Source organism: Canis lupus, chromosome 16, assembly GCF_003254725.2.
Source record: "Canis lupus dingo isolate Sandy chromosome 16, ASM325472v2, whole genome shotgun sequence".
In the NCBI taxonomy this organism is placed as follows: domain Eukaryota; kingdom Metazoa; phylum Chordata; class Mammalia; order Carnivora; family Canidae; genus Canis; species Canis lupus.
In genome coordinates this window covers 10,849,906-10,875,121 of record NC_064258.1, presented here as the reverse complement: position 1 = coordinate 10,875,121, position 25,216 = coordinate 10,849,906, and the positions used below count along the sequence as shown (strand labels likewise).

Sequence of the window (25,216 nt, the reverse complement as noted above, 5' to 3'; positions counted from 1 at the left end):
TGCCTGCAGTGCTCGCCAAGAACAGCAAGCCCATCCACACGACCATCCTGAACCCCCACGTGCACGTCATCGGGGAGGACGCGGCGTGCATCGCCTACATCCGCCTCACGCAGTACATTGACGGGCAGGGCCGGCCCCGCACCAGCCAGTCCGAGGAGACCCGCGTGTGGCACCGCCGTGATGGCAAGTGGCAGAATGTGCACTTCCACTGCTCAGGCGCGCCCGTGGCCCCGCTGCAGTGAAGGTGGGTGCAGGATGGGGCCTGCCGGGCGCAGGGGGTGGGGGGGTAGGCCGCCCAGGACGCACGCAGGCAGCACCCCACCCTGTCCTCCCCCTCCTCCCTGGGACTCGTGAGAGCTGGTCCCTCTCCCCATCTCTTGCGAGCTGACCCCCATCTCCCAGGGGGGGGTGTGCAAGCTGACCCCCATCTTCCTGGGAGCGCATGTGAGCTGGCCCCCATCCCCATCTCCCTGGGGGGTGCGTGTGAGCTGACCCCCATCCTCCCTCCCTTTCAGAGCTGTGGCCGGCTTGGCGGGACGGACTCGTGTTGGGAGCCCCGCCGTCCGCGGCCCGCCCGTCGCATGTTTGTGTCTCTGCCTCGTTCCCCCCCTGGTGCCTGTGTCTGCAGAAAACAAAGACCGGACGTGATCTCTTTTTCACAACAAGATGACAACACCACAAAAAAAATTGATGTTGGATGAAACGGGAGGAAAAAAAAAAAAAACAAAGGAAAAAGCTGTAAAAATCACTGGCATTTGTGGGGCTTTGAACCGACGGGCACTCCCCACCCACGCTCCACGTGTCTGTCCGCTCCTGGCCCCTTGGGGACCGGTGGGGCAGTGATCTTGTCCCCAGGGGCCGGGCCGAGGAACGCTGTTTGTTAGGTGGCACCCCCCCAGGCGTCTGCATTCCCCCTCCCCCCCCCACCCGCCGTGCATGGCTGCTGTCAGGAGTGTCGGCCACCTGGGGCCACGGGGACCTGAGCGCGGCTGTTCCCCTCCCTCCTCCTCACGCCCCCAGCATGGATGAGCAGCACGGAGGCTAGCTGGCTCCGGGGGGGCCCGGTGCACCATCCGAGAAGCCCCCGTGGGCCCAGGGCTCCCCCTCTGGTCCCTTCAGGGCCGGGGAGGTACAGACCTTACCCGGGCAGGAGACTGGCCAAGAGGACACTGTTGGCTGGGCTGCAGCCCCGGCAGGAGGGGAACCCTTGGGATGGCCTCCCTCCTGTTGGGGTGCCTCCCTTCTGCCCACTCCCCCGCCAGCCGGTGCAGCCACAGAGGGGCTCTGGGCTTGGTCAGGACGCAGGCAGGGGAGAGGGGGCAGAAGTGGGTGAGTGGATCCCTGTGCTGCCAGGCCGGGGTTTGCTGACAGTGCTCTTGGAGTCTAGGCTGGAGCAGAGGGAGGGAGGGCTGCCCCAGGCCTGAGGCGCAGGGCGCGGCTGACCGGGACCCTGGGATGAGGAGAAGACAGGCTGGGCCCATCCCGAGGTCCCCCGGGTGCTGGTGGGCACCATGGTGAGGCTCAGGGACGGCCCCGTGGTCGGAGGGCAGCAGAGAGCACCCGGTCAGCCGGCCAAGCAGGGTGGTTGCGGGGTGGGATCACGGAGGTGTGGGTCCCTGCTGCCCCAACACCTGCCCTTTAATTCACATTTTCAACAAGGATTTTCTTTATCTTCCCCCACAAATCAAGGCAAGGGAGGGGCACAGAGTGGGGAACGGGACGCAGGATGCTGGTCTCCAAGGGGACTGTCCATCAGCAGACACTCAGAATGGACACTCACCTGCCCGTCCACGGCTGTGCTCAGGACAGCTGTCCCCACCCATGGACACAGGGTAAACATCCGCAGGGCTCACCGTGGACAGCGTGTGGCCCAGCCACCCTCCCCTCCGGGGGACCCCTCCCCGTCCCCTCACCTGTTGTCTCCACGGAGCTGCCTGTCTCGGGTAATTTGGGGATTTTTTTCTGGGGGATAGTTCTTTTGCATGACCCCTCTCGAGCAAGCCACACCTGCTCCTCTAGCTAGATGTCCAAGGTGTGGTGGCGCCGGCCGGCCCGCTCTGTGGAGGGCCGGCTGCCCGCAGTGCTGGCCGGCAACCTCCCCTTCTCTCTTTTTGCTGAGTTCCATTGTCTTTTCTTTCTGAGCCTTGTAAGTGTAAAAAAATCATTATTTTGTTCTGTCTCGGGAAACTGCAAATAAAAGAAAAACAGGACAAATGGCTTCACGTGCAGCTGGGGGCTTGATGCCAGGGCCCTGCCGAGCTCCAGCCCCCCACCCGGCCGCTCCCCCACCGTCCGGGGCCCCCTGCCACGGTGGCCACAGCACCACCCACTGCCCCACCCCACCTCTGTCGGCCCTGGATGCTGGAACCAGAGCCCCCTGTGAGCCCTGAACCCCCACCTCTTCCGCAGCCTCCCTGGATGAGGCCAGAGGGCAGTTCTGTGTGGAAAGAGCACAGGACCCAACCCTGTCTCTCCACTCATCCATCCCTCACGCGTGTCACTCACCCTGTGGCCATGGACTGGGTTGGGTGGGTGGCACCCAGGCCAGGGTGGACAGCGATGTCCCGTGAGGACAGTAGTGGCCTCTAGGAGGCAGAGATGGCGGGGCTAAGACAGCGGGGGCTGGGAGGGGTTCCCCAAGGAGGACCCAACCACCTGGAGGGCACCTGGAGCCGAGATCTGGGAACAGATGGACACCAGGGACAGAGGGGAGCGAGGGCCTTCCTTCCTCTCCCCGGACACTGCCCCACCCTCGCCCACCCCATCATCCATGCCCAAGGCCTGTCAGGAGGAACACATCACCTGTTGCCCACTGTACCCCTGCAGCATGCGGACACTAAGCCACCTGGGGCCTCCCTCAGGAATGCTGGCCGCCCTTGGCCTGTGCCAGCTGCATCAGCACCAAGTACATGGCTGAAGGACTGCACGGCCTTGTGACCACATGGCCTGACCTGAGGCTGTCTGACCAGCCAGTTGCCCACACTCAGGCCCAGCCAGGCGAGGGCTGTGGTAGCTGGCCTGTGCGCTGCTGGCCCTTCCCAAGGCCATGGACCAGGCAGCCTGCCCTTCTCGCTGGATCCCCAGGCCCTGCCAATGCTGGTCTGTACCTCACGTGCTTCCCTGGGACAGAGATGTGGGCTTCAGAACCATCCTAGGTACGACACTCATGTCCAGTTGATTCCTGGTAAGAGGGGTGGCCCAGGGGTCACTAGGACAGGAGGCCCTGGACCAGCTTCTTGGTCCTGGCAGGTGCTCAGGAGGGCGGGCTGTGCCAGGGAGCACACAGGGGACCCAAGCGTGGGGCGAAGATCTAGGACACGGCAGTCGAGCGTGCATAGTATCTAGGGCTCCACTCTCCTATCAGCTGTAACCCGAGGCAGCTTTCCAGGCCAGACCTCCCTGTGGGCACTCCCTGCAGCCCCGCCCCCAGGATCCCGAGCCCTGAGGTGTGCTGTGGGACCGGAGCGCAGGGTGGGTGGGGAACCCAGCCAGGTCAGCGAGATAGCCTTTGGTCACTTCGCTGGCACCTGTAGTGAGCGAAGCTCCCTGGGCCTCAGGAGACCCCATACCTCAGCAGGTCCTCCCGCCAGAGATCCCAGGCTGCCTCACATCCAGGCACACCAACGAGGCTGAAAACAGGGCCCAGAGGCAGCAGTGAAACAGGCAGAAAGGTCTCCAGACCCTCTGATCATCAGCCCCCGGGGTCATTCTCTAAAGTGGAAGCAGATGGAAGACTCTCCAGTCTGCATGGCCCCCATGTCCCAAAGGGTTTCCATACGTGCGGCCTGGGCTGCGAGGCAGCTCCCCAGGCTGCCTCCCCTGGACGGGCACTGCCCCAGGAGGCCCTGCACCCCACAGGCGCACTCAGGGAGGCACAGGCTTCCCGGGGTAAAGGGGCCCCTGAGGCTCAAACAAAACAAAGGACAATTTTGGAATCTCAAAAGACAACTTTATCCAGAGAAGAACTTTTCGAACAGAACAGTTAGGTGGCAGTTATTAAAATACACTCTTTGCCCAGTGCTTCCAAATGAGACACCATCAACTGGGGAAATGCTGGCTGGGGCCTGAGCCAGCCCCACAGGTCCGCACCTCCACCCCCAGCTGCTCCGCAGAGACCTCCCAAGTTGGAGTCGTCACAGCCCCCCAGCACGGGGGAGCAGATTGGGTCTGTACATTCCGGGGGGTCCCTTGGGCAGGCTGTTTTAGGGGCCAGCACAGTGCCCAGGGTGAAAGGCCAGCCAGCAGGTAAACCTGTAGGGTGGGGGTCCTCAGAAGCCGCGAAGGTCCCACTTTCTGGTCTAAGGTATTCAAGGCCTGGCCCTCTCTGAGGGCAGCAGGACCTCCTGGGTAGGCCAAGAACCAGCATGCTCACGGAAGGACCTCCCAGGATGGGACCATATGCTAGCACCCCAGCAGGGGCTTCTGTGGGTACCAGGTCCCAAGGGCCTGTCATGAGCTCACGTCCTCAGGACGCACTGCAGAAACGTGGCAGTGCAGTCTGAGGGAGTGGGCAGGTCTCGGGGCCGGGGCTGGGACTGGCGCTGCTGGGGGGCTCTCAGCAGTGCTCCTGTGGGGGCCAGACCGGGCATGGGGCACTGGGAGTTCTAGGGATGGCTGGCATCTGGTCTTGCTAAGGCACGCAGGCCCCGGGCGGCCGCTAAGACAATCCTGTTGCCAGCGATGAGTGAACATAGGTCAAGAGAGATGTACACAGTACTGTGACCCGGAGGTCAGAGCCGAGCTGCACGTCTGGGCCGATGCCCCCCACTCCACACCCCTCAGGCATCTCTGTGCAGCCTGCAGGTGGGTGCCCTTAGCAGGGGCCAGGAGAGCATCAGCATCCGTGCAGCCTGTCTCCCCCGGCCCTGCCATCAGGGCTCAGCTGGGCTTAATGCAGGGTTAATAGTCAGTGCACGAACACAAGTGCAAGGTGGACGGAGACCCGAGGCTGGCTCCGACCTCCCTGGGGACCTCGCACAGCTCGGGGGCCCACGGGTCTTCCCAGGGGTCAGAAATGAGCCCTTCAGCATTGGTGTGAGTCACTCAGAGTTTATGGTTTCATCTGGCCGGAGAATACAGCTTTGGGACCCTCGAACAACCTTTCCAGAGATCGGCAGACATGTGAATGTGAATGTTTTCCCCCAGCCCGCCCCCGGCCCTCAGGTCCTGCCAGGAGCCCCACAGTGAAAGCAAGATCTGTCCCCATGAGGGTCTTCCCACGCCGGCTCTGCTGCAAACGGCCAGGGCATCGGACACAGGGGCCTCCGCGGGCTGCTGTCACATGATGGCACAGCACGAGTTCTGTTTCCGGGCCTAGACAGAGACAATCTGGAGCTGGAGAGGCGGAGGCGGCTGGCAAGACCACTGCGGCACCCATGGCGGGGGAGGGGGAGGAGGCAGGGGCTGCGGCCTGGGCTGGGAATGCTGGGAGCAGCCCAGGCGGCCAGGAGTCTAACGGCCGGGAGTCTAACGTGGCGCCAGCCTGTTCCCCAGGGCGACCCAACCCCATGCCTGGAGGTCATACTTAGGATGTCTTCCCTCTCTCACTCTGGGTTCACAGATGCCCCCTAATCCCACTGGCCATTGCCCTCCCAGGCTCACAGGAATGCCAAGGTGTGTGAACAGCCCTGCCACTGTCCACTCCAGCCAACCACTCTGTCAGAGGGAAACAAGAGGCGGAAGGGCCTCTCTGGGAAGACTGGAGGCCTCCTGAGCAGGCAGCAGGAATGGGGCGAAGCCCTGGGCATAGGAGAGCAGCCCGGAGCAGGGTGGAATGAATTCTGCCCACCGCAGCTTCCACAGTGCCCAAGGGACCCTCCACTACTGCTGGATCTGGGCCACCCCCTCTGCTCTCCCCACACGTCACTGAACGTCCTGACAGCTCCCCCAGGGCATAGCTCCCGCGGACAGCCAGCACTCACTGTCTTATAGAAGGCTTTAGACTGTGTTCCCAGCACTTCGGATTTGGACACCAGGTCATCTAGCTTCTCCCCTCGCTCCAGCAAAGACTCCATGGTGTTGTGCTGGACAAAGGCATAAAGAAAGAACACTCTGTTGGTCATGAAGCAAGTGGCCACGAGCCCTGCAGCTCGTGGAAAAGCGCTTCTCCTTTGGGCTCTTCCCCCACGCAAACTTCGGGGGCGTCCCAGGTGGAACAGGACCCTGTGACCGTCCTGGGGAACTGCCATCAGATTCACACAATGCTATAGGAGAGGTCGCTTACACCCACATTTACACACATGTATACCTACTGCGCCCCACACCCTGCAGGGGCCCGTGTTCCAAGGTCAGCATTCAGGGAGCGCCCGCACCCACAGGCCTGTCCTTGGGGTGAAGGGATGAGGCACTCCCAGCAGCCCTAAGTCCTGATGCCATCGGGAAGTGGCTGGCTCGCTTCCAGCATGGATGGCCATTGCTGGAGCAGCCACAAGGCCCTCAGAGGCCTCACTGGAGCAGGTATCTAGGTACATAAACATGACCTGACCCAGAACGAGGAAATAAGTGAACGCGTCCTTTCTACACAGAGCTCAACAACTCAGGTTCCCAGCACAAGCAACCGAGGGTAAGACGTGACTGGGAAGAAAGGCAGCACAACCAGTAATCCCATTTCTGCAGGCACACTGAGCCAGGGAGGACGATACCCCCAACACGCGCAGTCAGAGAGGAATGACACAGCGGACACACCGCAGCTCTGCACAGCCCAGGGGTTCCCATAGCCACAGCTCCTCGAGAACACGCAGAGAAGCCCATGCAAAGACCTGGAGACACCCAAAGACTCTCACAGCTCATTCTCAGTCCTAAGCCCCAAAACTACATCATTAGAGCTCGATGCCTGCAGCCCCCCCACCAGTTTCTATGTAATGTGCTTCCTGGTGCCACCCAGGCTGGCATCCGACCCTGGGACACAGTGCTGAGCATGAGGACCAAGCCTGAGTCAGCAGGAGTTTCACGTCGAGCAGGGTTTTTCCGGGCACCTTTGTGGAGCTATCTACCCACTTAAGGTTCATTAGCTGCTGGGCACTGGCATCCCACACATCCACCATCGCACCAGGAACAGGGTGGGTAGGGACAAGCTCTTGGTCCTGAGGGCTCATATGCCTGGCAGTCAGGGAGTCATGGGTGCTGGCTAAGACCATGCAGGGGCGTCCAGGAGGCCTGTTCCTGGGGCACTTGCACGGGAGCCAAGCAGGAAAGGAAGAGGCCACGAGACCCTGAGGCTGTGCCAGGGAGTGTGCACTGGACCCCACAGCTTTCCTGAGGGCTACTGATGGACGGTAAGCAGAAGAGCCACAGAGGGGTGGCTACGGTGCAGACACACTGGGCAAATGTGAAAAGACGGCTCCAAGTGAAAGGGGGGTGGGGGGAGAAAGGAAGTGGGGGGGAGGGAGAGAGGTGGGGGAGGGGAGGGACGGAAGCTAAAGCAGCAGCTACAGACCAGCAGAGTGCTCAGGTACGACAGGGGGCTCCCACTCTCCTCAGGCCTGAGGACCCTAGGTCTGTGTTTAGTGAGTAGGGGCGGCTTCTCCCGCCCCCACAGCCCACACCCTGTGAGGGAGGCAGCAGGAATGGCAGGGAAGCAGAGCCACGGATCAGAAACCATCACGACTGGTAACCGCCCAGAACAGGGAGAGATCAGGGGCCACAACAAGGTCTCGGCTGAGGCCCTTGGGCAACAGGTGTTGAACTCAGATGGGTGCAAGCAGCACAGACCTGGAGGCGTCTAGGTGGTCTGGCTCTGAGGCCTCGGACACTCAGGAAGAGGTGGGCACCACCCCTCTCAGCCTAGCGCTGGCATGAGGGCTCCCCCAAGCCCAGACTGTGTGCCCAGTGGCTGGCTGAGATTTCCACCCCCACTCCTGGCTCTAGGATGCGCTCGCCCCTGCTCCTGCTCACCAGAATGATTTTGGTCTCGTCCAGCTCAGCCTGCACTTTAGTCATGGGGTCAGCTTCTCGGGGGTTCTAGGAAAGAGCCAAAAGTAACATCAGGAGGAGAGTGACCACCTGGAGACAAAGCTCAAACCAAACAAACCGGACATGTGGCCACGTTCACAGACCACAGGCTGCTCAAACACATGGCAGAGAAGGGAAAGCCCATCACGGAGCTCGGTTCCAGGTCTTACGTGCATCCCTGCATGTTTCACAGCGACACCGACACTAAGGCTGCCAGGAAGTTCCCCCACAGCCATGACCTCCAGGGCTGCTGGCTTTGCTGTACCACACAGCCTCTCCTGGAGGCTTCTGTACACCCTACCTGGTATCGACTCAGGTGGCCATCTAGGGCGGTGTAGTGGATGCTGGCAGGGGACCCGATAGGCCACTCTATCCTGTCCACCTGCTTGGAGAATTCGTCTAGAACCTGCAGGACAAAGGGACACATCAGTATCCGCGAGACCTGAAGAACACCTTGCTCAAGAGAGGCAGTCAGGGCCATGGGTGGAGGGAAGAGGAGGATGGCTCATGGCCAGGGGCAAATCTAAGTTCAAGTATTTAAAATCTATGGAAATTGGGACGCCTGGATGGCTCAGCAGTTGAGCATCTGCCTTTGGCTCAGGCCCTGATCCTGGGATCCAGGACTGAGTCCCACATTGGGCTCCTTGTGGGGAGCCTGCTTCTCCTTCAGCCTATGTTCTCTGTGACTCTCTCTCTCTCTCTCTTTCTCTCATGAATAAATAAAATCTTTAAAAAAATAAAAATAAAAAATAAAATCTCTGGAAATTAAGCACCAAGTATATCTAAACTGAAATGAACCTTGTCTGGAAAATAAAAGTATCAAAATTTTAAGCTACATATTTCCCCTTTTATTAGGTCACATGATTCTAGAAAAGAAAGTACTGGCCCTCTCATTTCCCAGAACAATTCTTCAAAAATGGAGCAAGATTTTTTGGATTTAAGCAACCAGCAGATTTCATGTGCTTATGGGTGTCAGTGCTTGGGGGCAGCAGGGGCCAGCATCCTCGAGGGGTTTATGACAAGCACCCCTCAAAGAACTGAAGAGCATGGAGGCACTAAGCCCCGTGCTGGTGCTGGTGCCGGCCCCATGTGGGGGACAGGAACACCCGGGGTGTGCAGGGATGACCTGACGGAGGGTGGTCGCCACAAGACAGAGCACAGCGTTGGCTGTGGCTCGGAGGGCAGAAGCAGAACAGTGGCCAGAGCAGCAGCCAGGGCTGAAAGTGCAGCCACAGGTGACCCGAGGGCCTGTCCCAGACACAAGCAGGATGAGGGGCAGAAATCAGAGCCAGTGAAGGAAATGGGGAAGGGATCCCAGACCGTCTCCTGGTTTAGGGCAAGAAAAAAACTGAAAATAGGTTGATTTTAGACACACTAATACACTACTCCCTCCCTTATACCTCGCGCTCTGCCCACACCTGTCCATCCAAGGCCCGCTTGGCCACAGCGCAAACTCACCTTCTCCAGCAAGGTAAAGGCCACCCGGGATGGATATTCGCTGTCAGCAATGACCACTCCTGCCAGACTGTCGTTTCGCACATAGACGTGGCACAGGTATTCTAAGGAGAGGATAGACACGCGGAAGGGGAAGTGAGAGTTTTGGCCATTTCACCCTGATCATCAAAGTGTCACAATGCTGAGCTCTTGCCCTGTGGGTCAGCGAGACTCACACAGGACAGCACGGGAGGGAGTGCTGCCACCAGCACGGCCCAACAACCGCTTCAGACAAGTCAATGCCCAGAGACCCTGTGTGCAAAGCCAGGGTGTAAAGGAGCCCCAGGGGTGCAGGAAACCTCCCAGGGGATGCAATTCCAGGCACATTTCCCAGTTAGATCCTGGAGCCCCAGCAAGGCTCAGCTCTGTCTAGGGGGTTGCACCTCTGATGCTCTGGCCTGTTCTCGAGCCAAGGAGACCCCAGACGAGTACAAAATGAGAGTGGCCTGGCCTCGCATCAGGAAATCGGGACATCAGGTTTCCTTCTTACAGCAATCCTGGCCCGTCCCCTGCTGTGGTGGGCTGGGGAGGTGAGGGAGGGAGAGAACAAGGAAAAAGAGAGGAGAGAAGGTCCATCTGCAAACAAATGTTCTCCAGCATTGCTGTGTGAAAGTCACTGAGTTATCTAAAGGCAGAGAGTGTATGAGTGCTTCTGAAAAACAGTCACCATTCCTGCTATGAATTTTTGTCCCTTTCAAAATAATCCAGACAGGATACAGCTAATCGTTCCCTCATGGAAAAAAGAACCTAAGGATTACACCTAACAAATAAGAACCTTCTTGTTCGGACAACACTCACGCAGAAGAGCCTGATGCTAAAGCTGGAGAAACGGGGAGATGGAGAGACCGCGAGCTCATGTCAGACTAGGGCAGCGATGGACAAAAGCAGGGCCACCGCTGCCCTCTGGACTCTGTCTACGATCCCAAGCAAGCAAGGCTCAAGCGTGCAGCCCAAGCACACACACTCCCCACAACCAGAGAAGCTGGCTCAGAGCCGCAGACACGGCCAGATCTGCCAGCATTCACAGTCCAATGTCACCTCTGGGGTGTGGGCAGGACAGGGAAGCTGTGTAGGGGACCCCAACCGGGGCCTGACGGGCATCTGCATAGACACACTGCCTCCAGGGCCCATGCAGGCTATCCCAGGGAGCTTGCCATGAGCTGTCTGTGAGCCACAGCTGTCCTTCTTGACCTGTCCGTGTCACACAGGCTTCGCACGGGAAACCTGAATCATGAAAACGTGAACATATCGGTCAAGAAGAAAACAGAGTTTTTTGATTCCTGGTGAAAAACCTGCGGAGCCCAGGATGCAGTGTTACGTCAGCAGGGCTGGCTGGGAATCCTTGTTTGTGATGCGTACAACCCTGGAGGGAAAGCAAATTCAGGAAGGCCACTCCCTGCTGCACAAGAGCCAGACCCCAATCTGAAGAGAGTCTAAGCTTTGGGGTAGAAGCTTAATCAGGCCGCTGAAACATCAGCACCAGGCAAGGAAGCATGCGTGACCAGAACAGAGAGAACGCAGAGGCAACAAGCCAGCAGAGTGGGGTCCTGGCAGTCGTGGGCGGGGCAGTGTGTACATGGAGAGCCACAGGTGTCCGGGCAGACGGGGGCTGCATGTGCACGAGGCGGCAGGTCCTCTTACCTTGTTCTTTGACAGAAGCTCTGCTGCCTTTCGCTGAGCGCTCCACAATCAGCTGACTCGTGAAGGTCATGAACTCCTGAACACTAAAAACATAACACATATTACCTATTCCTGTCACCCTGTCCCCAGCACAATGGAAGGTGACCTCTGAGCATAGACACCAAGGGGCCACTGCTTCTTGGGCTCATTCCTTTCCCTCTCAACCTTAGTGACAAATGACAGACACTGTTTTGTTACAGATCCTCACGGCCATTCAAACTACACCTGCTCACTACCTCGTTCACCAGGGCAACACACTTCCAGACCCGCGGGGACTTCCTACAGGATTGACTCAAGAGAACACTGAGGGCAGAGCAGGATTTAGGAAGCAGGAGCAGCAGAGCTGGCCTGTGCACGCCACACGCTGCCACGTGACCCATGTCCACCGAGAACACAGCTACAGCACAGAACATGCATGGCCTGGGGCGTGCTGTCTCATCCAGGGCGTCTGGAAGGGAGACGCTTGGCCAAGAAGGAAGTGATTTGTACAAAGGCCAAGAGGGAAGAGGGCACTCATGGGTGCAACAGAGAGATGAGGCTAGAACGGGACAGTCACAGGTGATGGCAGTGGAGCCCAAGGAACAGGGGCTAACATGACTCTCTGAGGGTCCCTCTGACCAGTGTACGAGGGGCCACACAGAAGAGGGAGGACCTCTGGCCACAGACCCATGACCTCCAATCCCGGTACTGACTGCCCCGTGCCTCCCCCACAGCCGCATACGGTCTGTGCGTACCACAGTCCGCACCATACCTGGTGCTCAGTACCGAGGGTGTAGTGTGATCACAATCATCCCATAGGGAACAAGGCTCCAAACAAGGAAGTCTTTGCAATAAAACCAGGCAGAGACACAGCCCGACTCCACGTAGACACGGGAGGACTTACATTCATCGTGAGAGTCAGCGCGAGAAAAGCAGGGGACCCGTGTGAAGGTTTTGTAGCTCGAGGTGGGCAGAGGGGTAGCTCGAGGCCAGAGGTCGCGGGGCCACCACCTGCGGCTCTATGAGGTGCGCTGGGGAGGGCTCCAGCGCACCGTGTTGTGTGAATCCTCAAACACACAGGGTACCCTACGCCAGAGACGCAGAAGTCCCACCCTGGAACCTCTGAGCACCCTGGGTGCACACGGCCAGGTGGGCAGCAGCCGTCCCACCGCAGAAGAGCAGGGAGCGGGACACGGGGCAGAGGCTGTGCTAGGAACCAAAGCATCAAGACGTCGCACCCGGAATGACCCAAAAGCAGCAGAACGTTTCCACGCGGCCGCCACGGAACTGTTCTAGGTCCCGCCTGCACAAGGCTCCCGAGCGACCAGCAGCAGTGGACGCGGCGCCAGACGGCGGCGGCCCGGGGCCCGGCTCGCACTACACGGGCCTTCTGCTCCTGGCCCTTCCACGGCTCCGGACTCGCTCCTTCTTGCAGTCACGGTGGCCAGGAAGCCCTACACACCCCAGCTTCTCTCCAGACCCTCCGCGCACACCCTCCGGCGCCATCAAACCTCAACCAGGAGAAAGCATGGCATTTGGGTTCGAGCGCTGGCCGGCTGCGCGTCATTCCTGCGGCCTCGGTGACTGCATCACAGCTGATGCCGGTCCCCCAGGGCGACAGGCGCTGCCTCCAGGGCGGCCACACGAGGCTGCGGAGCTACCGTCGCTACAGAAGGCCGCCTACGGCTCACCGCGGCGGGACGGAACCGGCCGCTCCTCAAAGTCCCCTTGAAACGTCACCACGACGGCAACTGACAAAACGTGTTCCCCCACGGCGGGAACCTTTCCCCCGTGGGCGCAGGCGTCCCCGCAGGTGCGTCTACACACCGAGCAGGAACCCCCCCCCCGCCCCGCCCTCCTCCGCAGCGCCCAGCGCCCTCGAGCCCCCGCCCCAGGCCCCGCCCCCCAGGGGCCCCAGACCCCCAGGCCCCGCCCCAAGCCCCCTGACCTCCAGGCCCCGCCCCAAGCCCCCCGACTCCCAGGCCCCGCCCCCGGGCCCCGCCCCCCGCCCCAGTCGCGGCCTCGCCCCCGGCCCGCTCACCTGGACCTCTGGAAGAAGCTGAAGGAGGACACGTCGTACGCGGCTTTGAGCAGCACCGCCTTGGGTTCGCCTTTGTACAGGACGCTGAGGCTGTACAGTTTCATGGCGCCGCGCCCTCGGGCCGCGGGCCCGGCTCGCAGGCAGCAGCGCGGCCGCCGCCCCCGGGGACCACCGCAGGCTGCTGACGGGTCGGACGCCGGCTTCCCCTACTGGCTCGGGGTCCACTTCCGGTTCCGGCCAGGGGCCGCCGCCCGAGCCCCACGGAGGGTTTTCGTGCCCCGGATGCAGAGAGGACCGGCCGGAAACACGCAGGCGGTGGGGGCGGGGGCGGGGGCGGGGGCGGGGATGAGGGCAGAGGCAGCGCAGCGCATGCGCATAAGCCGGCCCCGCCCCTCTGGTCTGTCCAAGGCTCCGTCCTCTCCCTCCTGCTGCATCCCGGGTCCTCCCAGGCCTCCCCCTTCCCTCCTCCCTCCTGGGGTGTCCCGTCCACTGCAGGACTTCCCCCTCCCTCCTGCTGTATCCCATCCCCTCCCACGTGTCCCCCGCGTCCTGAGCCCTCTGGGGACTCCCCCCTCCCACTTGGGGTGTCCTGAGTCCTCCCGTTTTCAAGCTCTCCCTCCCTCCCAGACTGTCCTGAGCCCTCCCGGGCAGCTTCGGGGAACACACCCGGAGCAGCACCCACACGCTCAGAAAGGAGCTTTGATTGAGTGGGGGGAGTGACTGCCTTCCTGTGTTTTGTAAATCAAATCTCCTTTAACGCAAAGCGCAGGAAATTCTTCTTCTGGAGGCTCCTGCAGCATGTGAAGCTGTATTGTAGTCCTCGCCAGCTCATCCTCCTGTAGGAGCAGCCCCTGTCTGCACAGGACCCCTCAGCACGAGCCTGCGGGGTCGGGGCTCCCTGGGCCTGCCCACCAGCTGTCTAGGCACTGACGAAAGAGGCAAAGTGCTGACTTCAACGGTAGCAGAGACACATCGCCTCCAAGGGCAGAGCATCCGCCCCTCACTTGGGGAGCAGCTTGGCTGGTGGACGGGGACTCAGAAGGCCTCCTTTGCCTTGAGATGTTGAAATAATGCTTTGCCGATGGGTGGGGATGAAGGAGGCACAGTTGCATAAGAACTGCATCTTGCCTGTTTCTTGCTTATTAAATGGTAGGATGTAATCTGCCCCCACGGGACACATAAAGGACCTTAGTCTTTGGCAGTTGGCACTAAGCTGACACGTTCGCTATGCTAGAATCAGCCAGAGCTGAGACGATGGGAAGAGCCAACAGCATCAGTCTACACCTAATCAGGGTTTCTCAGCTTTAGCACTATTAATAGTTTGGTTGGATACTGCGGGCTTGTCCCAACAGTTGGGAGCCGTCCCAGGCACTGTAGGCAGCATCTCAGGCCTCATACCCAAGTAGCACCCCATGCCATCTGGGAACCAAGAGTGTCTGCAGACGTTTGCAAAGGTGCCCTGGGGAGCAATGGTTTATAGAAAAATGTTTGTATGTCTAAAGGAGGGGTCCTGGCACCTGCCCCCTCACTCAGCACCTCCCTCACCAGCCCCCTTCCCTGGGTATTTTCAAGTGCAGAGTGTGAAGAGGGCTCTTCCACATGCCCCTGTTTGGGTGTGAAACATCAAGAACAGACACCGGCCAAGGCCAGACCTGTGACCCATGATAGGGCCATAGCATCAGGCGAGGCAGGAGCCCGTGATGCTGTGCTAACACCATTGTCCTATAGGGGGCGGGTGAGCCCACTGCTGATGGAAATCCCTGGAGCCCCTTTTCCTTTGCCACTGAAAGTTCTTCAAAGGGACCAGGAGGACAGTTCTTGCTTGGAATCGATTTAAGTGTATTCACAAGTCACATACTAGTGGATGTCTTACAGTTGGTCGTATACCAAGCACTTTCCACGTGCTTGGTATTCATTCAGCGCCTCACAGAACAGAGAGGTTTCATCATCACCTTACAGACACAGAAACGGATTCAGATCAAGGAAATTGGTAGAATGGCGAGACACATGTCAACACCACACCTGGCACCACCCAGCTCCCCTCCCAGAGGCTCTCTGCCCTCCTCTCTGGCCCAGCCCTGCCTCCACCGCTCCAGCTATGTGGGTACAAACTCCCCAATCTCAGCATCCAGCTTCCATTCCACCACTTGACTTGGATTCAGTCCCAGCATGACCAGAAGCCCCCAAAGCATAAAGGTGAACAAAGCACTAACCTCTCTGTCTCTCTTTTTTCATCTGTAAAGCTGGAGATATAACCCTTTCCATCGATGTGATGCTGGGAATGGTAAGACACTATATTCCAAAGTCTAGTCTTGGTAGATCCTTAACAAGTAAAAACCATGATGATTCCTGTATTGTTATCATTTACGACAAAAAAGAAGAGATGGTCATGGGTTAAAGGCATCCTGCATCCTGCTGGGAGCAGAAATCTGACACGCTGAAACCTGAGTGAGTTCTACAGAGTGGGGAATACTATTGTATCTTATCATTTCCTGATTTTGATCCTTGTGCTGTGGTTATGCAAGAGAATTCTTGGCTTGGGGGTACTACACACCAGTACTTAGGGGGTAGAGAGACAGCACATCTTCACCTCACCTTTGCAGGATTCGGAGGTATATATGAAGGGTAAAGTGAAGGGGTCGGGGTGAAGGTATCCAGGAATGCTTTGTACTGTGCTACAAGTCTAAAAGGATGGGGATGGGGAGCCCAGGTGGCTCCGTCAGTGAAGTGTCTGCCTTCAGCCCTGGTCATGATCTCAGGGTCCTGAGATTGAGCCCCAGATCGGGCTCCCTGCTCAGTGGGGAGTCTGCTTCTCCCTCTCCCTCTGTCCCTCCACCCTGCTCATGCTCTTTCTCTCAAATAAATAAATAAATAAATAAATAAATAAATAAATAATATTTTTTAAAAGATTTTATTTATTTATTAGAGAGAGAGAGAGAGAGAGAGACAGGCAGAGGGAGAAGCAGGCTCCACCCAGGGAACCTGACGCAGAACTCGATCCCGGGTCTCCAGGATCACACCCTGGGCCAAAGGCGGTGCTAAACTGCTGAGCCACCTGGGCCACCCAATAAATAAAATATTTTTTTTAAATGATGGGAATAGAAAAGATTATCAGAAGGGAGCGCTGATGTTATGCATGCAGCTCCAGTGGTAGTCGGGGTGGCAAAGCTGTCTGAAGTCCAGACTCTCCCTTGTGCACTTGCGCCCTAGAGGAAGAGCTTCCCTGGAGACAGGACTGGAGCCATGCTGCCCACAGCATGTGGTCCAGGCTCATATTCACCCCTGCTGGGCAGGCGGGTGCCCACATACCTTCAAAGCCCTCTCAGCTCACGAAGGGACCCATTTTAGCTGCACAGTGGGACCCCCGTAGAGCTGGATCAAAGCCAGCTGAGGGGCACGCTGGGGGTTCCTGGGGGACCTGGCCACACAGTGGCCTTGGCTTCTCATCTGGTCAGCCAGGGCCAGGGCAGCAGGGCTGTTTTCAGGGTAAATGTATGGTGAGTCTCTGCAGCCTACACAGGAACAGGGGCCCTGAAAGGAACCACAGATGCCCTCAGGCCTCCTAGAATTCCAGGGCGTGTCACTCCTAAGTGTGCAGGCTAGACATGTCCACCACTACAAGGTGGCAGCGTCTGAGAGCCAGCAGATGCAAGAAGCCCATTGTGACTCTCGTTTTATTCTCCAAAGTGGGAGATTAAACCCCCACATGAAAGGTGCCCTCTTGGTAGCAGGAGGAAGACATGCTTTTTTTTTTTTTTAAGATTTATTTATTTATTTATGATAGAGAGAGAGAGGCAGAGACACAGGAGGAGGGAGAAGCAGGCTCCATGCTGGGAGCCCGATGCAGGACTCGATCCCGGGACTCCAGGATCACACCCTGGGCCAAAGGCAGGCGCCAAACCGCTGAGCCACCCAGGGATCCCCTGCTTTTTTTTTTTTTTAAGATTTTATTTATTCATGAGAGACAGAGAGGCAGAGACACAGACAGAGGGAGAAGTAGGCTCCCCGAGGGGAGTCCCATGTGGGACTCGATCCCAGGAACCCGGGACCAGGAACCCGGGGTCACGACCTGAGCCAGAGGCAGACACTCAACCACTGAGCCACCCAGGTGGCCCAGGAGGAAGACATTCTAATCACCAGGGATGAATGAGGCCTAGCAAAATTGGTACAAACAAGCCTCACCTTGCAGTTACTTCCAGCATGTCCCCTCCATAGCCCCAGCCCCTCTATCTTGTGGGTCCTTCACTGTTTTTTTGTTTTGTTTTGTTTTGTTTTGTTTTGTTTTGTTTTGTTTTGTTTTGTCATAAGAGTGTTTGCTATTGATTTTTCCTGTTCTGGTTTCCTCTCTGGGTCTTCATTCTCTTTAGAAGGCTCCTGTGTACCTGCAAAAACTGTAATAAAACTTGTTTGCAAAAAAACACACAAAAAACAAAAAACTTGTATGCTTTTCTCCTGTTTAAGGCATTTTGGGTCTTAGATGCAGCTGAAGACCCAAAGAGGGCAGAGAATTTGTCTTCCTGCCCACTGGCCTAGGGAGCACAGACTTGATGCCGTCCAGCCCCGGCCCCTAGGAACACTGCTCACTACCACAGGCCTTCCAGCAGATTGCCCAGGCTGGCAGCCAAGAGGGAACAGATGTCAGAGCAAGAGGGAAGAGGGTACACTATGAGGAGCTCCCCCTCCCCCTGAGCCCCCATCCCTGGACTGAGCTCCCCTTCCCCCTGAGACCCCCATCCCCGGCTGAGCTCCCCTCCCCCTGAGCCTCCTCCCCCTAAGCCGCCCCTCCCCCTGACGTGACCAGCGGCCCACGAGGTGACCAGCAGCCCGCGATGTGACCAACGGCCCACAAGGTGACCAGCAGCCCACGACGTGACCAATGGCCCACAAGATGACCAGCGGCCCGTGACGTGACCAGCAGCCCGCGACATGACCACCGGCCCACGAGGTGACCAGCGGCCTGCGAGGTGACCAGCGGCCCACGACATGACCAGTGGCCCATGACGTGACCAGCAGCCTGCGAGGTGACCAGCGGCCCATGACGTGACCAGCGGTCTGCCCCTGTGCTGGCAAACCTGAATCGCAAGACTTGCTGGAGGAGGGAAGTCCTGTGGTACAGAAGATGTAGGGAAGGGCCTGCTTGTCCTGCCCGGTGTCCAGAAGTTACCCTGACACCAGCCGAAAGTGAACTGGCATCGGAGTTTGTTAGCAAGACTGACCTGGGGCAGAAGGAAGGCCAGCACAGGGAGAGGAGAGGGAAACAAAGCAGTCTTATTAGAGGAGGGGCCCCAGGCAGTCCAGGGTGTGGGCCCGGTGGCTGTAGCATTTGAGGACGGGCCTGGATTATATCATAATTAGCCAACTAAGCACTGTCCTCTCTCAAGAAGTATTCAAGATGCCTGCAAGGGGTAGGAAACCACAACATTATTCCTGTTCTGGGGACATGGGTCAGATAAGGACACATGGCTGCTTTCTGCAGAAGAGCAAGGAGGAGAACACACTTAACCCATCCTCTGCCGGGATGGCATCACTGCAAACCCACCACTAGGTGCATGGGCCAGGGTGGCCCCTGGGGGGGTCTCCTTGGGGTCTCCCTGGGGACTCTCTGTCAGGACCTCAGGACGTCAAAGGTCCATCCACCTGCCTCTTGTGTCTAGTTTCCTGCCGAACACGTGGACAGACAGATGTGGCAGAGGGGGAAGAGCCACTTCTACGTTCAGATAACGCGGTACAGACAGCAAAGAAAGGGCATCGAAAGGGGCCGCTCCCGGTCCTGCGCATGGACAGACAGATGTGGCAGAAGGGGAAGAGCCACTTCTACGTTCAGACGACACGGTACAGACAGCAAAGAAAGGGCATCGAAAGGGGCTGCTCCCTGTCCTGCGCACCACAAAGGACAACATCCAAGCAAAAGGGGACTGCTGCCTGCACCCCAAGTCATGGCATCTCCAGTGGCTGGGAGCCTGGTCTAGACAGAAGCTACCCCAAGGGCCAAGAGCACATCTCAGAACTGGAAACTGTAGGAAAGCTTCCTGACTGCCTCTCAGGCAGCCTGGGAAGAGAGTGGGAGGTGGCCTCTGAGCAGGTTGCTAATCTGGCTTCCGTTCCCCAGGAAGCACAAAGTTATTCGTCAGGCTCAGGTTAGCTGCAGCCTTGACTTCATAGCCCGTGACTACACCTGCGAGTGACTAGAGCCAAGCTGCTCCCTTACTTTTAATTTTTTTTTTTTTTTTATTATGATAGTTTCACAGAGAGAGAGGCAGAGACACAGGCAGAGGGAGAAGCAGGCTCCATGCACTGGGAGCCCGACGTGGGATTCGATCCCGGGTCTCCAGGATCGCGCCCTGGGCCAAAGGCAGGCGCCAAACCGCTGCGCCACCCAGGGATCCCAAGCTGCTCCCTTACAACAGAAAAATCAAACGGTAGGGGATGAACCATGTGTCACCAGCATTACATGTCAGTGGGGAAACAATCACCTACCCCACAGATACTAGTCTCACTAATATCTGCATACCTCACTACCTCACAGCATACATAAAAACAAGTTCCAGAAGGATCAAAGTGCTAAATATTAAAAGAAAGAAAGAGAAATAAATAAATAATAAATAAATAAGTAAATAAGTAAATAAATAAATAAATAAATAAATAAATATTGGAAGGAAATGTGGGAAAATATTTTTCCAGTTTTGGGTGGGAAATGCCTTTCTTAACAAGACATGAACCTTGGAACAAGAAAGCCAAGACTGAAATTCATGAGAAGGAACCACTTCTGTGTGATGAAGACACCAGCGATCAAGTCTGAGCATAGGATGGACCGCAGGAAACATCACGGCAGATTCAATCAAGGGTTAGTAGGTATTAGAGATGGAATATGAGAGCCCGTTACACAAAAGGAGACGTGAAAGACGGTCCAGTGACAGAGTGAAACCCAGGCCTCAGTGTTAAAATAAAGAGTGTAAACAAATCATCCTTAGAGAAAAAAATGCAAATAGCCAGCGAACAGACAAAGAGGACCCAGGGCTTTGTGGTTAAATGACAACGAGACAACAGATCAGGAAAAGATTATCAAGATTTATAATCTCAAGGGTGGGCCAGCGTGGAGGCAAACTCCTAAGGTTGGTGGGAGGATTAATGAAATGCGAGAGCCTTTTGAGGGAGCACTATAATCTCATCTGCCCGGATGTAAAATGTGCAGAGCGTTTGATCTAGCAGTCCAGCCTCTAGGAATCTTCTGGAAGACACATGTGCATGTTTTGACTGGTAAAACACAAAGCCCCACGATGGGGGAAGAGTGGAACTGCCCAGATGACCACGAATAGAAAGTTGGTTTAAAATGGGACAGCACGTCGTTGGTCTGGAGAGTCTCGCTGGCCACTCCTCCTCGCTCCCCCTGCTGGACCTCTAGACGTCTCCTGTCTCCTGGGTGGCCTGGTCCTGACCCTGCCGGGCCCCATTCCCACGCTCCCCCTGACAGCAGCCACCGGCCACTGGAGTGCTCGCGGTGTGCCAGTCCTGAGCCGCTCTGCGAGGATGAAGCACACCAGGCTTCAGAGGCTGAGGCCAGAAGCACCGGTTGAGATGGTCCTTGGTCTCCCAGTTTGTTCCTGGTGGGTGAGCTCTGGCACCTGGCCTCCCGCTCGGTTCCCAGGGTCCCGTCACTGTGAGCATGACTGGGCATGCACGCGTCCTGAGCTGGGGACCCTGTCCGGGCCCACTGTCCCGGCTCAGGTAGGCAGGGAAGGCGGCCACAGAGCTTACGGGGGGTCCCAGCCTGTGGCAGGGCTGGTGGGCAAGCTGCCTGCCCCCTCTCCTCTGGATTCTGCACGCGCAGGAGCCTCTGCTCCTTAGGACGTGGGCCTGGAAGACCCTGTGACCCTGCCCTGGGAACTGGACAGGTGGCAAAGTCCACAGTGACAGGGCGATTGGGCCGTTGCTATGGTGATGGGGATGGAGGCGTTTGCCATCAGCCCCGGTTTTCTGCATGGCAGCTCTAATGACAGGATGGTCAGCCCTGCAGAGGCCGGAGGCCTGAGGCCCTGCTCTCGGTTGCCATGGCAGCGCGGGCCCTCTCGGGGAACACAGAAGGCCCCGTGGGGGGACTCCCCACTCCACACCTGGTCAAAGCAGGAAGTGCTGGGTGGCGCAGAAGCTGGGGAAGGCTGGTTGGGGTGTGAGAGGGATGTGGTCCCCTAAAGCCTAGTTGCTCAAGAGTTGTCCCTGGCCCCAGGAGGAGAGCGGACCCTTTCTGCTGAGTGTGTCTGGAGGACACCGTGCCACCGCAGCCCAGCGTCACCTGGAGGGACGGCTGACTGGCGCTGGCCAGTCCTGGCCTCCAGCGATGGCCACACGGGCCTGGGTGGGGAAGGGTCCCGGCTGTGTCCCCGGAGAGAAGCCCGGCCAGCTTGCTGGTCAACGATGAAAAGGAGGAAACTCTACGCCTGAAGCTCGAGCCAGAAACCGGCTGGAAGGTGGACCATACCCTCCCTTCAGATCCTTCCTTGGCTGGCGGACACCTTGGGGGACTTCTGCTTCAGAAGCTGTCCAGAAACACTGAGGGGTTCCAGCTCACACGAGCTGCCCACCACACACATGCTGGATGACAGAGCCAGGATGGACGTCACCAAGAAGGAAAAGGTAATGCACAACCTGGAGGGTCTATTCAAGCACTCGTTGTGTGGAGGCACCTGGGTGGCTCAGTCAGTTAAGCATCTGCTTTCGCCTCAGATCATGATCCCAGGGTCCTGGGATCAAGCCCCATTTTGGACTCCCTGCTCATTTGGGAGTCTGCTTCTCCAGGAGGGGTGCTGGTTGTGGCTCATTGGGCACAGACCAGCCTTGGTTCCCTGGCCCCTGAGGGAAGGCCTAATGGGGAGGGAGCCCAGGGCAGTGGCTCTGTCTGGTCAGAAGGCCCCCTCTTCCCAGCAGGCCAGGCCCTCTCCGGCTGCTTCAGGCTCCAGCCCCGTGACTGGGCAATTAGGCTGCCAGGAGGTCTGGCAAGTGGCTTTCACTGGCCGGGGGTCTGGGGAATTTAGAGCCCCGGCTGGAGGGGGGATTTGGGGCCTGGGGTCTCAGTGGGCAGAGCCAGCTGCCAGGCTGGGAGGCAGCACCCAGCAGGTATTGTGATGGGCCCTGGACAGCTTCATAGGATTCACTCCAGGAGGAGCACGGTTGCTCCTGGTGAGGAGCAGAGAACAGTTACTTTTTCCAAAACAGAGAGAAATCCAGACGTCCTTTCAGGCCGCCCTGTGCCCAGGCAGTGAGCAAGGAGACAGGGCTGGGGCCAGGGCAGGGGGAGCATGCCTGCAGCCCCAGGCCAGTCATCAGGGCAGGACAGGGATCCAGTCCCTTTGGCACAGTCTCCTCCTCACATGTCTTCACTTCTTCTGTGACTTGACGAGGTCAGCACAAACACGAGCTGGTTCTGCTCCCAGCAGAGCTGATGATGTGAGGAGAAAAACAAGCAGCCTGAGCCAGGGTGCCTGGAGCCGCAGGCAGCAAGACAGGCCGAGTCCCCAAGCGAGTCCTATAACTACTGGCGTGGCAGGAGTTTGGATGAGAAATGCTGCCCAAAGGGGCCCCGGGAGGCTACTGGGGAGCAGAAGGGTGACTAGGTGACAGTGAGAGTGAGGGCCCGGGGAGCCCGTTCTCAGACTCTGGGGCTGGTCCTTGCTCCTGCCCATCTGCACCAGGGGACACAATGCCCCCCAACCGAGGGGTGCTGGTCCAGTCCCCGAGGCAGGGCCGGCTCCAGAGCCCCAGGCTGAGAGCAGAGGGGGGAAGCCCCGCCTCTGGCATACACTTGAAAGGAGCACCAAAAACATCAGTGATCAAGGTCGATAATAATTTCTGAAGAATCAAAATTAATGCAAAAGAGTGTGGAGAAGAAAATCTCAAAAGCTTAACAAGAGGCAGCATGAGTGTCTCCATTTCTGCACTTGTCCCAGCCTTGTGCCCCCTGTTCTGTAGGGTCAGTGAGCTGGGGCCCTGGCCAGTGTGCAGGGAGGCAGGGGGCAGCCTGGCTGAGCATAAGTCCCCCATCCCATCTGGAGGGCTGCAGTGGCTTCAGGAGCTGAGGTTTGGCTGCCAGGCCTGTCTTGCTCCAGCCCTGCGCTCCCGGGAAGTGCTACCGCCCCCCCCCCCCCCCCAAGCCAGCACTGGCCCTGGAGCAGTGAGCAGTATGTCCCTCACAGCGGCTGCGTCCACCTCAGGCTCCTGGGAGGAGGGAATGGAGGCACCAGCGCTGCTCTTCCTCTGCATGCAAGCAGCCCTCTGGTCGGTGTTGAGCCTTCCACGCTTACGGCTGTCACCCCTCCAGAGTCTGCGTGAGCCTGTGGGCTCTGCTATCCTTCAGTGGCTTCTGCACGTGTATGCCAGCCCCTTGCACAGCTTCTAGAGCTCACTGGGGGCAGGGCTGTGCCTCTGGCTGCCCCTTGGACCCCATCATAGCATGTGCATTCCTGTGGTGTGGAGCTCTGGCTCTTGATGGCCACCCCTCCTGCATGACCTGAAGGTGGGGACCTGGGAACCCTGTCGGAAGCCCCAGCATGTGGTTCTCCCTCCGCCTCCGGGTGGGTCCCACCCGCTCCATGAGCAGCCAGTGGGCAGGAAGGAGGGAGCTCCACAGTGCTTTCCAGGAAGAAGGCTGGTGGGTGGCGCTCCCTCATCGTAGCTCACCGAGGGGTTTCAACAGCAGATGTTTGCTTCTCTCGGATCTGGGGATGCAAGCCCCAGGTTGAGACACCAGCAGGCTCGGGTTCTGGCGAGGGCCTCTTCCTGGCTCGTGGGTGGCCGCCTTCCCGCTGTGTCCTCACCTGGCAGAGACAGAGAGCGCAGGTGTCCCCTTGCGTGGGACCCTTCTGTAGCCTGTAGAATGGAGCATCCTGAAGTCAGGCCCTCCGGCTGCCAGGGCACAAGCCCCGACCAGGTCTGCTCCTGCTCCTGTGGTGGCAGGACCAGGCCAGAGGCCCAGGCCTCCTTCCCCGCCCTTCTGCAGAGCTGCCCCGAAGCCACCGCATGGCAGGACAGAGCAGGGCTGTGCTGCTGCAGGAGGCCCCCAGGGCAGGTCCGGGGCCCCCGCACTGGGGTGGGCTGCAGCTTTTCTGGGGATGCTGGAGGGTGTTGCTTCGACCGAGACGAAGTCCTGGCCTGCGCCCTCCTTGCACCTTCATCTCCCCTTCCCTTCTCACGGGGCCGTGCTGGGTCTTGCTGGCACTCAAAGCAGGATGCCACTCCGTCTTGTTTCTCTGTCTGCCTTTGTCTGTCTCTGTCTGCCTTTGTTTCTCTGTCTCTTTCTGTCTCTCTCTGTCTCTTTGCCTCTGTGTCCCTGGCTGGGGAGGGGATATCATCAGACCCTAAGCCTGCCCCAGGCCTGTCCCCCTCCTCGGGGGCTGGCCCACCCCTGCCCAGATCCCTCCCAGGTGGCCCCTCACCTCCTGCCCTCTGTTGTCCTCAGCTTCTGGGGGCCTCAGGGTGACTTCTCGGTGTCCGGCAAGGCCCTGGCTGTCTGACCCATGGCCACCTCCCCTCACGCTCTGTGTACTCAATTCCTTTATTTTTCTACATGGATGGCCCTTTTCTGGGTGAACTGGCCACCCCACTGTTTAGATGCGCCACTTGACCAGGACCTGCTTTTCTGGTTCTCTTTGCTCCGGGTAGGCTGTCTGTCTGTGTAGCCAGTTTCCCATGGGTTCGCCTGCCTCACCTTTCCAGGGCCTCGGTGGTCAGGCCTCGTGAAAACCACCGTCAGGGTTTCTCCGCGGGGAGAGGAAAGCTGTTTGCCTCCCCGGTTCAGATCTTTTCTCCCCCTTTGGTGAAATGTTCTCGGTTTACCTCTCTGGGTACCTCTCTGGGGCCTGGGCTCCCCTTGCTGCCCCAGTCAAGGTCCTGGCCCGGGTTTTCCTGTGACCACAAGAAAGGTCACCCACCCACCCAGACTCCTCCTTGTCCAGCCATTGGTGCCAGAAAGTCCCGACTGCCAAGGACAGGGCAGGGGTTGGTGTACTCGGGTCCTGAGCAGGGTCCCTGCAGGGCCACAGTGGGTGCGGGTGCTGGGCTGGGCACTGTGTGGGGGGCCAC

General features: G+C 58.5%; 3 protein-coding genes across 10 annotated transcripts in view; 2 read left to right on the top strand and 1 right to left on the bottom strand.

The window, feature by feature from the left end:
- Positions 1-2,214, top strand: part of CAMK2B (calcium/calmodulin dependent protein kinase II beta) — a 76,948-nt gene extending 74,734 nt beyond the window's left edge. For all 5 annotated transcript variants that reach the window (XM_025433612.3, XM_049095112.1, XM_025433611.3 and 2 more), the window contains 2 exons: positions 10-244; positions 516-2,214. In XM_025433612.3, the coding sequence (XP_025289397.1) occupies positions 10-242 (233 nt within the window). In that variant the 3' untranslated portion in view covers positions 243-244; positions 516-2,214. The remainder of the gene's footprint in view (positions 1-9; positions 245-515) is intronic.
- Positions 2,215-3,927: 1,713 nt separating this feature from the next.
- On the bottom strand, positions 3,928-13,398 carry YKT6 (YKT6 v-SNARE homolog). Of its 2 annotated transcripts, none has more exons than XM_025433597.3 (7): positions 13,145-13,398; positions 11,086-11,168; positions 9,409-9,509; positions 8,252-8,356; positions 7,894-7,959; positions 5,922-6,023; positions 3,928-5,313 (listed from the first exon to the last, which is right to left on the bottom strand). In XM_025433597.3, the coding sequence occupies exons 1-7, from the start codon at positions 13,246-13,248 to the stop codon at positions 5,278-5,280; spliced, it is 597 nt and encodes a 198-aa protein (XP_025289382.1). In that variant the 5' UTR covers positions 13,249-13,398; the 3' UTR covers positions 3,928-5,277. The 2 variants fall into 2 exon arrangements, with proteins under 2 accessions (XP_025289382.1, XP_048951074.1); XM_049095117.1 differs by lacking the exon at positions 13,145-13,398 and adding an exon at positions 12,615-12,828.
- A 7,050-nt stretch (positions 13,399-20,448) lies between these two features.
- GCK (glucokinase) overlaps positions 20,449-25,216 on the top strand; it is a 43,017-nt gene continuing 38,249 nt past the window's right edge. Inside the window, exons 1-2 of one of the 3 annotated variants that reach the window (XM_025433536.3) lie at positions 20,449-20,748; positions 21,369-21,775. In XM_025433536.3, coding sequence (XP_025289321.1) covers positions 21,731-21,775 — 45 coding nt within the window. In that variant the 5' untranslated portion in view covers positions 20,449-20,748; positions 21,369-21,730. Of the gene's footprint in view, positions 20,870-21,204; positions 21,776-25,216 lie in introns of those variants that run through there. The other 2 variants (XM_025433526.3, XM_035699569.2) reach the window with 2 other exon arrangements.

Bases quoted from the DNA above. Each gene is read 5' to 3' on its own strand.
- YKT6 (XM_025433597.3), bottom strand. From the start codon at position 13,248: ATGAAACTGTACAGCCTCAGCGTCCTGTACAAAGGCGAACCCAAGGCG. The intron at 9,510-11,085 runs GTAAGAGGACCT...TCCTCTCCTTAG, and splicing joins AGCTTCTGTCAAAGAACAAG to AATACCTGTGCCACGTCTAT. The intron at 6,024-7,893 runs GTGAGCAGGAGC...GCCTTTGTCCAG, and splicing joins ACGAGACCAAAATCATTCTG to CACAACACCATGGAGTCTTT.